This window comes from Brachionichthys hirsutus, chromosome 19 (genome assembly GCF_040956055.1).
Source record: "Brachionichthys hirsutus isolate HB-005 chromosome 19, CSIRO-AGI_Bhir_v1, whole genome shotgun sequence".
NCBI lineage: Eukaryota > Metazoa > Chordata > Actinopteri > Lophiiformes > Brachionichthyidae > Brachionichthys > Brachionichthys hirsutus.
The window spans coordinates 3,715,556-3,727,914 of NC_090915.1; the positions used below are offsets into that span (position 1 = coordinate 3,715,556).

Genomic DNA, 12,359 nt, shown 5'->3' on the forward strand with positions numbered 1-12,359 from the left:
TGTTTTCTTTTTCTAATCATATATAAGAACTTGCAAAATCTACTGTTAATTTCTCTTTTGTGTTTTCTTTTGCTTTTGAAGTACAGATTTGCAATTAATTCAAATTTGTCTCTTCTCTGATAAGGCAGAATTCAGGGGAATTAGTCGTGAATGTAATACAATTGGTTCCTTTTTTCTTTTTCACAGCTTAAAAGCTGTGACGGAAGGTCGAGACAATGACCCATAATGGTATATCTAATAAATTTCAACAAATAAGAGACTCGGAGTGTTGTGTTTGTGTTTAGTTTGTAAAGGGGCACAATCAAAAACAAGTCGTTGATGCCAAAGGAAACAGAACCATGGCTTCTGGTATGTTTTAATTTTTAAATTAATTTCAGACTGTTTAAATGTTACTTACAAAAAGCATACTAAAAACTGGAGGTTACTTGTGTCACATTTAATCAACTTACAAAGGGCTTTAGAGCAAAGATGAATGCAAACATAAAATGTACAGTAATGCAGGTTTAAGTTTAAGCCTATGACTCCTACAATTATAAATCTGCCTGGTCCTTTTTGTTTGTTTTCTCAATAAATGTGTCAGACAATGTCCATTTTTGCCATTTATTTTCCCCTTTTGCCAGGAGAAATTGAAGCTTCAAAATCTGGTAAGTATTTATCGATATTAAAGGTTATAAATGGTCAAAACGGTGCATTAACAAAGTGAAAAAATTGATTTGCATTTTACACACGTTTCAAGAAAACAAACGGAGAAAGTTGAGTGAAATCCAAGGGAGTATAATGACAAAGTGCATGTCTTACGTTCAGGGTTAGAAATAAAGTGCGGCAGGATTTTATTAAAAATGCATATAAATCACATAAAAAATCACAAGTTGAATGTAAAAAAAATTATGTACAGTTTACATATTTATAAACTGTAATTTTCAGAATTTCTTACCAGGTAACTTCTTGCTTTGTTGCATGTTTACAAATAATGAAAAAGCTTAACGGGATTTTTTTTTTTAAACCTAATTTTTACCATTTTGAAAAATGATATCCAAACCCCTGTTTTTAAGTACCTTGATTTAAAATCCTTTGGAAACTTGCTTTTAAATTGTCCAAGCGGTTAAAACAACTTTATAGTAACTTTATGTAACTTCCTGTGGTAGAAAAAAAAACTTATCGGATAAAGTATTATTTCGCTCAGGACATTTTTAAAGTATTTTAGTCTAATATTATTAGCAGCGCAGATCTTGAACATTTGAATGCGTGAAACAAACTCAGCGGTTTTCCTTTTAATCGCTCCTCGAGTCCGGCTCCGGTGCGCATGCGTGAACATTTACCCAGCAGGTAAACTCCACCATGGCGGCGAGAGGCCATGTGCAAGATCCCAACGACAGGAGGCTCAGACCGATTTACGGTGAGAACCCAACGGGGAGCGACACGTTAACGCGTCTCTGGAGCTTTTGGTGAACGTCACGGTGATCTTTACCGGCCCTTGTGTTAGAAGAAGTGTGTTGTAGTGTGTGTGTGTGGGGGGGGGGGGGGGGGGGGCAGCAGCGATGCGGGCCCCATCATCTCCAACCACGGTCTCTGCTGCCCGAAGCGCCCAATGACAGTGCACCTTAGCCCGGTCTACCGCCGAGTTGTAGCAGGACACGTCTTCCGTGGGTGCTTGAATGAAATGGCCCGCAGCCATGCTCGGCGGCGTTGCGGCGTTGTAGCGCGGAAGGTCCCCGACATTGTGTTGGCTCACGCTGCGCTATCTTCTTTGCTAGCAGTCGCTATTTGACAGCTAGTGTGTATGCTAATGAGTCAGCTAGGCGGCATGCTGGAACTGTGTGGAAGTTAATAAGTGTTTTATTACTGCCGGTCCGGTGCTTCATGACAGGCTTTTCCATTGTTTGGTATCCGTGTTCGGCGTGTAGCCACTTCATAGTTAACGGACATGTCAAATGGCTAGCTTCCAGCTAGCGCAGGGTTCATATTGTAAGGACAATGCCTGCAGCTAACTTTCTGTGTGCTAAAATTTTGATCCTACTACGGTGAAGACATGGCCCGCCCCTACTTTGCCGCTGATTGGCTGCTACTTGTTGCTTTGGTAGGCGGATTGGTTGGGTTCATCCATGAAAAGTGATGATTGGCCAGATTGAACTTGAAGTTTTTAGGCTAACCCAATCGAAAGTCGAATAAGGCGGAGCTTGGTGTCACTATAGTAGGGAAAATAAATATGTATCCTCTTAGTTTTGATAGCTAGCTAGCTATCGTGGAGCTGTCACAGCTGATCCCGAACCCGAGTCCTGCTAAATAATGCGCATTCACTATTGTGTTTGTAAACAACAATCCCGCCTGTTTAGTTGTGCTGTATTTTATTTTATTTTTTAACTCCATGCTAAAGTAAACCGCGAGTGGTTACTTGTACTTAATTAGCCTAGTTGTACCATATATGGCAAAAATAATAAACTGGGTTTTGTAAAATATTTGGCAGCAGTAAGGATTCACTTCATTTAAAATAAAATAGTAATGTTGTTTATAATAATGATAACTTGCAAGAAAGTGACATTTTCATGTGAATAACATGTGGTTGTGGTGAGCGTTCGGCAGAGAGAATAGACATGACATAGTCCCAGTGTACTGTGTGTTAAGCAGAGATAATAGACATGACATAGTCCCAGTGTACTGTGTGTTAAGCAGAGATAATAGACATGACATAGTCCCAGTGTCCTGTCTGTTCAGCAGAGAGAATAGACATGACATAGTCCCAGTGTCCTGTCTGTTCAGCAGAGAGAATAGACATGACATAGTCCCAGTGTCCTGTCTGGCCCTGTTAATTTTGGCAGCCAGCTGTCCTGAAGAGGCTGAACTGAGGCGTTTGTCTGTCTACAAAATGTTACTTGTAATGACTATCATTCCTCACTAGAGACATATTTACATGCCGGATGGTTTTAAAGGATCGTTCTAGAGGTTTCCACATTCATAAATTTACTCTGGCTGTAAAGGGTTTTTCTACTAAGGTCCTAATTTACCTGACTGTTCCACGATATTCATTGCTGCTGACCCAAAAGCATCAGAAAGGTGACTCCAGTAGAATCATCTAGGTGAGGCAGACGTTTTGAGGGACGCCATCCTCCGAGAAGACGTTCAATCTTGGATGTTCTTGAAGGACAGCGATTCCGAGACGTTCCGTCGAGGCTTCGTTTTCGGAGGAAGTCGTCGATCGTTCTTGAGGTCGTCACAGTCGGGCCGATTGGAATCTCACATGAAATCTCCAGTGGGCGTTGAAGGAGCTGGTTGCAGCATGTAAACCAGGAATATTCCAGAGGAGTATTGTGCATGAGGAGTGGGCTGACGTTCCTCGTGGACCCTTCTGGGTACGCTTTATGTTTGCAGCGTCACAAAGGACAGAAGTTGCTGGTCATTGAGGGCTGGCTCAGTTGGGGTCTACGGTAGTTTAAAAAAGAAATAGTGCTTTGTTTGATGTTTGTAATGTTTTCTCTGGTGATTCTCCAGATTACCTCGATAATGGCAACAATAAAATGGCGATTCAGCAGGCGGATAAACTGCTGAAGAAACACAAGGACCTGCACTGCGCCAAGGTGGGTGTGTGTTTCTTCTTTCTGTCACCGGGACTTCATCGGAATAAATATTGATGCAGGTGCTGACTTCACGGTGTTCTGCGGGACACCTCTGTCTTCGAGCGTCCCTCCGCGAGGCTGTAATCCCAGATTAAACGCTGGGATTAAGACCCTTCCTCGTTGTTTCAGGTCCTGAAGGCCATCGGCCTCCAGAGAACCGGAAAGCAGGATGAAGCTTTCACTTTGGCCCAGGAGGTGTCCACTCTGGAGCCCACTGACGACAACTCGCTACAAGCGCTGACCATACTGTACAGAGAGATGCATCGCCGTGAGTACACGCACGCGCACACACACGTATACGCGGAGCGCGGCGAAGGACGCCACGTTAAATATCGTCTCTGTCTTGCGCAGCGGAGTTGGTCGCCAAGTTGTACGAAGCTGCGGTGAAGAAGGTTCCTCTCAGCGAGGAGTATCACTCCCACCTGTTCATGGCGTACGCCCGCGTGGGGGAGTACAAGAAGATGCAGCAGGTGAGGAAGCGTGACGTTAAAACGGCTAAACAATGGGACGTAAACAATCGGTCAAATGAAGAGGACGACTGCATCTTCAACCTTTTCACAGGCGGGAATGGCCTTGTATAAAATCGTCCCCAAGAACCCGTATTACTTCTGGTCCGTCATGAGTCTGGTGATGCAGGTACGGCAGCAGACGCTCACAGTCCGTCGCTTTTTTTTTTTTTTTTTTTAACTCTTCTGAAGTCGACGCCGCGTAACGATGCTTCTGCCTTGTTCAGGCCATCTCGGCACAAGACGAGACGCTGGCCCAGACGATGTTCCTGCCTCTCGCCGAACGGATGGTGGAGAAGATGGTCAAGGAAGAGAAGATAGAAGCGGAAGCTGAGGTGAATGACGATGAAGCTGAAACGTGGAATTCATCCGTCTGCGCGTCGGATTCTCGCTCTGTCCCGTCGGGAAGATCTTTGGCTGTTTCAGTCTGCTGGAAAAGAAGCTGCAACAGACCCACGATGCATCGCTCCTCTGTCGTACATCCGGGGCTGGACCGGTGATACTTACCGGTACTTTTATTTCTGGCCTCTTGTGTGTGGCTGTAGGTGCAGCTGTACTTTATGATCCTGGAGCGTTTGGGGAAGTGCGTCGAGGCCCTCGACGTCGTCAGGGGTCCGCTGGGGGGTAAGGCTGTGCGATCTGAAAAGTCCTCAACGTGTCGCGTTCCGTTCGGAAACAGAAGGTTTGTGATGAAGCGACTTGCAAAAGCTGCAGCGCCAGCAGCTGAGACGGCGTGCGTAGTTTCCATAGCAACAGCTCCGTGTAGTGAAACTCGTGCTTGATCCGGGCACCGCTCGCGAGCATAGCGACTGTTAGCTGTTGCTCTTTAAATTCGATGAGTCTCGGTGTTGCAACACATTTTACCCCCCCCCCCAGCAGTAAGGACTGAACTGGAAGCCCTGAGCTTTAATGCCCCCCCCCCCCCCCTCCTTTCCCTTTGCTCCTCAGAGAAGCTGACCAGTGAGCTGCAGAGCAGAGAGAACAAGTGCATGATGCTCTACCAGCGGCTGCAGCGCTGGCCCGAGTGCAACGCCTTGGCCCACCGGCTGCTCCTCAAGAAGTGAGCGCCAGCCTCTGTGTGTGTGTGTGTGTGTCTGTGTGTGTGAGCGTCAGAGGTGGGGCGGGGGGGGGCGCCTTATTTACCCACCCTGTGTTTGTGTCTCCAGTCCAGACGATTGGCAGTTCTATCCCTGTTACTTCGACTCTCTCTTCCACCTGTTGGATCAGTCGTGGAGTCCGCCGGAAGGAGGAGAGCAGTGAGTGCGGAAATGGATTCTGGTGGAGCGTCTGTCCAGACAGGCAGATTTCAGATTCTATTTTATTTATTTATTTTTTTACCTCTGAGTCACAGCTTTGGCGTCGCTGTTGCCCCTCCCTCTCCTCCTCCTCCACTGCTGCGGGAAGTGTCTGAATCGGCGGCGTCGTTCACAGGCGTCATTGTTGTTATTCTGTCGCGTAATCCCTCCAGTATTTCATCCGATGGCCACTGTTGTGGGAGACGACGGATTGACCGTAACGTCGCCTGGCGCCGACTAATCTGCATCTCCGTCTGTCTGCAGCTGCTCGGAGGGCTCCGTTCATCACACCGTGGCCGAGGTGATGAGGTTCGTCGAGGAGCGGATCAAAGGCGAGGACGGCAAAGAGTCTCGTTCTCTCAGAGGACCTTATTTAGCGCGCCTTGAGTTAATACACAGACTGAGGCAAAGAGGCTGTCCTGAAGAAAGCCTGCTAGGTAAAGCCGGTAAAAACCGTAGCTTTTACCGCGCGACACGCCCCCTTAACGTTCCTTGTGTCGTTTAAAACAGGTGAGCCTGTAGAGTTAATGGTGCAGTTCTTCGCAAAGTTCGGAGACAAACCCTGCTGCATCACCGACCTGAAAATATACCTCCATTTACTCCCTCGGGATCAACGCGTCCAGGTGAGGCCTCACCCCCGCGGCGGCGCTGCCGAGCTGACCGCTGCAGGTCTGAGCTGAGACGCCGCCTCTTCTTCTTCTTTCAGTTCATCAATCGTGTGAGCGAGACGCTTCCCCTGGCGGAGCAGGGAGACGACGGATTCGCTTTGCCCGAGGACACCAAAGCGCTGCAGAGGCACCTGTGCGTGTGTCAGCTGAGCCGCGCGCTCGGCCTGCACCGCTCGCTCGACGTGGAAGGAAAGCTGCGGCTTGTAGCGGAGCTCAAAGCGCACTTTCGTCACGGACTCAAATTCGGTGAGCGAGCGCTTTTATTCATTCTCGACTCTTTCGACAGTCGGATCGTACGGAAGACTCCGTTAAACTGTAGTAAGGCTCATATCACGTCGTTTTCCTTCACCGTTTCCCTGATCTGTGTCTCACAGGAGCGAACGCGCTGAAGACGGAGCTGCAGTTCTCCGATATGTATTGTCTCATGGCCGCTCATCTTTACGTCGACTTGTGGACGGAGGCCGGTGAGCCTTTCCCGTCTCTTCGTCCGGATGCGTCCGTTTTCAGCTGCGACGCCTTTAACGGTGGTTCTGCCCTGCAGGCGACGAGAACATGGTGTGGCAGGCTTTGGGCGTCCTCCAGGAGGGTCTGTCTCACAGTCCCTCCAACGCTCAGTTCAAGCTGCTCCTCCTGCTCCTGTTCTGCCGGCTGGGAGCCTTCGAGCCCGTGGTGGACCTTTACTCCAGCCTGGATGCCAAGCATGTGCAGCACGACACCATCGGGTCGGTGCAGGAACACGCTCCCCTTTTTTTAATTGCATCACTTCTAAGACTCCTTGTCATTGGCAAATCCATTCTTTTTGTAGCCGCAGGTCGAGTGATGCTAGTTAGCAGGAGCATCAGTTAGCCTATTAGCTATGCCGGAAGACACCTGGACCACTTTAACTGTTTGTTTTTAGCAAGTTGTCAAAAGCACGCTTTGTGTTTTCTGTTTGTTTTTCAACAAGCAGGACGGAGTTGTTTCCGTACTACTAATGAAGCTAGCTGGCTGTTTAGAGATATGGAAATGACCTTTCGTTCGTTATTAATGCGGAACATGTTAGCATTAGCCTTGTTTGGCGTTGACAAAGTTGCATCATGAGAGCAGCTGCTGTTCAACTATTAGCTTTATGAATTCTTTTGTTTCTTTTTTTTAAATGGCAGGTTTCTGTTGACGCGGTACGCAGAGTCGTTGGGTCAGTTCGCCGCCGCCTCCCAGTCCTGTAATTTCTCCCTCAGGTTTTTCCATTCTAACCAGAAAGATGTAAGTCTGACTCGCTGGGATTTATTTTCCGACGCTTGCAACGCTTTTCAAACCGGAGTCACGCGGTCTGGCATGCGTCTCTCTTTCTGCCTCCTCTCTCCAGACCTCAGAGTACATCATCCAGGCTTATAAATACGGCGCGTTTGAGAAAATCCCAGAGTTCATCGCTCTCAGGAACAGGTTAAACCAGTCGCTGCACTTCGCCCAGGTCCGCATCGAGAGGATGCTGCTGGATCTGTTCCTGGAGGCCGATATGTGAGGGGGCCAAAAAAAAATCTCCATGAATTTCTAGCAACATGTGGCTCAGAGAGCCGTTCGTAATGTAGATGTGTCTGGATTTGTGTTGCAGTGTGTTGAGTCTGGAGGAGAGTGTGAAGGCCATGTCTTTGTGTGCAGAAGAGGACACCATACCCTGGGACAACATGAGAGACAACAGAGACCTGACTGTGTTCACCAGCTGGGACCATCAGGAGAGGCATGTCGCCAACGTTTATCCCGTTAGCTGCTACTAGTTGCTTTTTGAACGTCCCGGTTTGTGGTAGGACACAAGATGAGTCTTTGTTGATGGAAACGGGAACACCAGTGTTTTTAATAATGGCATTATAGTGCGTTTTGCTGGGTGGCGTCGCTAAATTGGTGTCTTGCCAGTTTGATGTTCTGGGATTGAAGTCGTCGCGGATCGGTGGGTTAAAGTCGTCTTTAACCAAACCCGTCTGTCTCTGCCTTTGACAGACAGCTAACCGCCGAACACCGGCGCCTGTCTCTCGAGGAGGAGTCCGTCTGGCTGAGATTACGGTCTCTAACGCTCCGCATCCTCGCCTCTTTGGCGGGACCGGGACACGCACCCTCGCAGCAAAACTCCGAGGTGACCAATGAGAACGGGGTCGGAGACAAGGCGGCGGTCACCGGCGGCCTGCTGTCCCAGCTCAACCAGACCCTGCAGACGGCCACTCGGATAACGGAGAAACGCGTACAGGTAATGTGAGGAGTCGATATGAGGAGGTCGCGAGGAGAAGCGTCGCTGTAATGGCGTTGGTGTTTCCGTGCAGTATCCGTTCCCGGGACCGCCCTCCACCCGTCTGGCTCCGGCTCTGTCCGTCGGCAGCTGTCAGTGCCAGGCTGCAGCGCTCCAGCTGTCGGTCCACCTCCAGGAGCTGGAGATGGTCGGACTCGGTAAGAAGAGGCCGAGGATTAACTTGACATCCACCTGACATTTATTTATTTTTTTTGTTAAATATACGACCGCCTTCTCTTTCTAGATGAGTCGTCGGAGCTTCAAACCCAAATCTGTAACGCCTTCAAATCGTTAGTAGTTCAGCTTCAAGGTGAGCAAGCAGCCGGAGTCCAGTCGTGTTCCTTCTGTCTGCCACGCTTCATGTTTCCTCTTCCTGTCTGCAGAAATCCTGAATAAATGCAAAGGGGATTTATTGGAAATGAATGGGAGCAAATTAAAAACTCAGCCCTCCTCGTTAGAAAACCTCGTCTTCTTCGTTGAGGTGAGAAGGTTCCGTGACGCGCGCGATTTCACACCGGCACCGATCCGCGGAGTGACGCGTCTTCCTCTTCTTCTGCACAGACGGTGTGCGTAGTCTTGTGGATGGCGAGTCACTGTGCCAAGATCCTCCGACCGCTCAAAGCTATTCTACAGAAGAAGAAGAAGAAGAAAAAGGACGCGAGCGCAGCTGTGGTACGTTTCCATCGGGCGTGGAGTTGTTGCATCTGCCCAGGGCTGGAATTTAACCCTCCATCTGGGTGATCTGCTCCACAGCCGGTGGTGGTGTGTGGCTTCCAGGAGCTGACGGGGGGCTTGCAGGACCTGCTTGCCCAGGCTGTGGAGCACATAAAGGGGCAAGAGATCAGCATAACAGCCCTTAAACTGGGCGATTTAAGCCTGGAGGAGTACCCAGAGGTCAGTGCGTGCACACGTTGGTCGCCGCATTTACGCAAGCGTCGCTTAACAGACTGATTCAGAAAAGTGATCTCACCCTTTCTTCCTTCCGTGTTTCAGGAGGAAGCTTCGTTTATGAAAGCTGCTATGGACAAGGTGCAGAGCAGTTACCTGCGCTCGCTGCAGGAGGTTGGAGATCTGCTCAAGAGAAGAGCCGAAACCGTAAAGAGCCTCAAGATCTGACCATCAAACAGCGCCTCCCACATAAAGACATTTACACCCCCCCCCAGCGACCCACACTAACGGACAAGTCGGAGCATCCAACCAGTTCTCATTCCCCTCCCTCCCTCCTGTTTTTTTTTTTTTTTTTACCCTCCAACAAACACCTCTGGGACAAACGCAAGCTTGTAAGTAAACGTGTGAATTTATACAGCAGTAAGAAAAAACGTCAGACCTGTTCACCCCCCCCCAAAAATCACACCCGCACGTCTCTCCTACGGTGCCGACGGGAAGCCAGGTGAGGTTTCCATATTCGTAAAGCATTTCTGGCGTCAACGGCTGAAGATCACAGAGACTTTTATTGCACTTATTTTGTCCGTTGCTTCTTTTCTTAAACTGAAATCTTCACCGTAGCTTCTCAAGCTAAAGCGTTAGCCGGAACTTCACGTGGGCAAACGCTGTCGGACTTTGCCGTTTGATCCGATTTCTTTTTTTTTTTTTAAGCCGCATGAAAAATCATCCCAAACTTCAGCATCAACAGGAAATCGGAAATCCTCTGGTGGGGGGGGCGGTGAACAGCCGTCCAGCCGCCTGTTGGTGGTATTTCTGGCTCGCCAGATGATCTGTTCGTATTTTTAGATGAAATGGCTTTCTAAAAAATGTTCCCCGAGCGATGCACGTAGAAGCTTTCCAGCTCGCCCGTCTTCATCAGAGGCGTCTGCACGCTAACATTTTTTTTAGCTCGGAACCTAAAACCTTAAATGAAGATTTCCGCTTATAAAAGACTTTTGGGGTTTTGATGCTTGGGTCCAGAAATGTTTTTCCCGTCATCGACAACGAGGTCAGTAAATGACTGAAGTAACTTTTTTTGTGAATTGCTCCTTTAAGGGGGGAGGGGGGAAAAAAGGCTGCTTTTATAAATATAAAGACAACCCAGCAAGTTAGGAGAAATGCAGTTTTAGATAAACTAATCATAGATATTGTACAAAGTGAAGAGCAACTACCACCACAATAAAAGACACAACAAACATTCTGCTGTGTTTCTTCTCCCCCCCCCCGCCATGTTTTTAAAACTAAGGAGGAAAACGCTTTATTTCGTCAGAAGCAAACGAGCACAACTCTCAGAACTGTGGAAACATGAACGTCAGCATTTTCCCATCCAAGATTTACCTTCTCTTTTTTTGTGTGTATTTTCTGTGTCTTTTTTTTGGTACAGAAAGTGAAGCCATGTCTGTAGTTGCAGTATTATGAAGAGCAGGGTTGTTGTTGTTTTTTAATGGCCTGACACTGTTTCATTGTTATTTTTACTTGGAGATGGTGCTTGTGAACATGTCTGTTGTGGAATCAGGTATTTCCAGCACAAATGAAAAACCAGTGATGGATGAAATATCAGAATTCCACATTGACTGGAGGAATTGAAGAAAACCAGAGGTGGATACTTGAGATGAACGTTCACCAAAATCAACATCTCGCGCCTTCTATGGATGGTGACGAATCTCGGTTTGCTCTACTTCAGTCCGAACCCGAGCGTCAGGAGGACTTTGTGTACTTGGAGCCAGATTTGACTTGTACAGGCGCTTCTTTTCTTCTCGGCTCTCTGCGCTCCAGAGCTTCTCAAACAGGACCTAATTGCAAATGGCAGTCGATGCAGCTTTTTCACAGTACGAGCCGAAAGAACTGTTACGCAGCAGCTGCGGTGTGCGTCCTCCGGTCGTTCCATCTGAACGCGCGCCCCACCGAGTCTCCTGAACCAAATCATCTCCAGCTAACCAAGGAGAATGATCGATAGATGACAGCACTGAAGGCCGAGGGCTGGAACTGCAGCTCATGAGTGTGTGTGTGTGGGTTTTTTTCTCTCTCTCTTTTATTAAATATTTGATAGAGCAAATGTGAAAATGTGAGTGTGAATCCTCTCTTCCTGTTAGTCGAATAAAATGCCTTTTTTTTTTTGAGGCCTTGGAGCTCCGCTGTTTTGAACTGATCTGCAGCTGGAGAGGAGAAGTTTGTAGTCCGACTACATGTTCAGGCTTGACATCATGATTGACAATCTGAAGTGTCGCCTTGTCACCCTTTTTTGTTAGAAAATGGAAAAAATAAACACTGGAATGTTAAAAGGCTTTTTTTTTTAAATAAAATAAGTGAATGCGATTTTGGTCATGTATTGTTGTGAGATTTTTTTACGTTTATTTTAAGTTATAGAGAAGTAAAAGTGAGTTTTGGAAACGAAGATTAATTGGTGATAATGAAGTCCACTAATTAGATTTTTTTTTTTAATGTTTTATCTTGTGGGATCAAGGTTGTCTTGTCTTGTCAGGTTTAGTTTCTATCATTTGAGATCAAATTGTCTTCTTGGAGTTATCTTAAAACACTCCTGTACAAATCAAAAGATTAGTTTTAACATTAATTTCTGTTTTAAACAATATACCAGTGTAAGGTAAGGTAAAATAAGTCTTTATGACAGGTGCAGCACGCCGTTTGCGCCTGTAGGTGGCAGCAACACACTTTGGGGCTGATTATTACCGGTTTGTTTGATAACAAAAGAAGCCCAACATGCCAGAAGAAACATATGAATATAGAGCTATGAGAGCCAGCTAAAGTCTTAGAAAGTTGTGTACGTTTTGTGTTTTATCGTCGGATAAACACAAAACCAGTATGACTAACATCCTGATGTAACTGGGCGTAAAGGCGGTTTGCTTTTGACTGGCCGAACAGCTAGCTTGCGCGCTAGCTTGTTATCTAGATAGCTGGACGGCTACGCGGGTTTAGCTAGCTGTCACTGCGGGTTGTTTTGTTCTTCGTAGAAGGAGCCGGCCCGCTTCATACCACATGAGTGTGTCTTTGGTCGTCGTCCGTCTGGAATTAGCCAACCAGTCTCCTTCTCCGCAAGGTTTCCAGTACTCCGCTGGTGAGTTCAGGGTGTCCACTGGTTT

At 47.4% G+C, this 12,359-nt stretch overlaps 2 protein-coding genes across 2 annotated transcripts in view; both read left to right on the top strand.

The window, feature by feature from the left end:
* The first annotated feature begins 1,338 nt into the window (after nt 1-1,338).
* naa25 (N-alpha-acetyltransferase 25, NatB auxiliary subunit) lies at nt 1,339-9,453 on the top strand. The gene is made up of 24 exons (XM_068752924.1): nt 1,339-1,396; nt 3,487-3,572; nt 3,741-3,879; nt 3,963-4,081; nt 4,173-4,247; nt 4,345-4,452; nt 4,663-4,741; nt 5,066-5,177; nt 5,284-5,373; nt 5,677-5,849; nt 5,923-6,035; nt 6,119-6,326; nt 6,455-6,544; nt 6,622-6,802; nt 7,223-7,322; nt 7,426-7,577; nt 7,672-7,797; nt 8,055-8,298; nt 8,372-8,495; nt 8,582-8,647; nt 8,721-8,818; nt 8,899-9,009; nt 9,091-9,231; nt 9,331-9,453. Exons 1-24 carry the CDS (start codon nt 1,339-1,341, stop codon nt 9,451-9,453), a joined length of 2,916 nt encoding a protein of 971 aa, XP_068609025.1.
* A 2,802-nt stretch (nt 9,454-12,255) lies between these two features.
* The window catches only part of brap (BRCA1 associated protein), a 1,578-nt gene continuing 1,474 nt past the window's right edge, over nt 12,256-12,359 (top strand). Inside the window, exon 1 of the mRNA XM_068753151.1 lies at nt 12,256-12,345. Coding sequence (XP_068609252.1) covers nt 12,256-12,345 — 90 coding nt within the window. The remainder of the gene's footprint in view (nt 12,346-12,359) is intronic.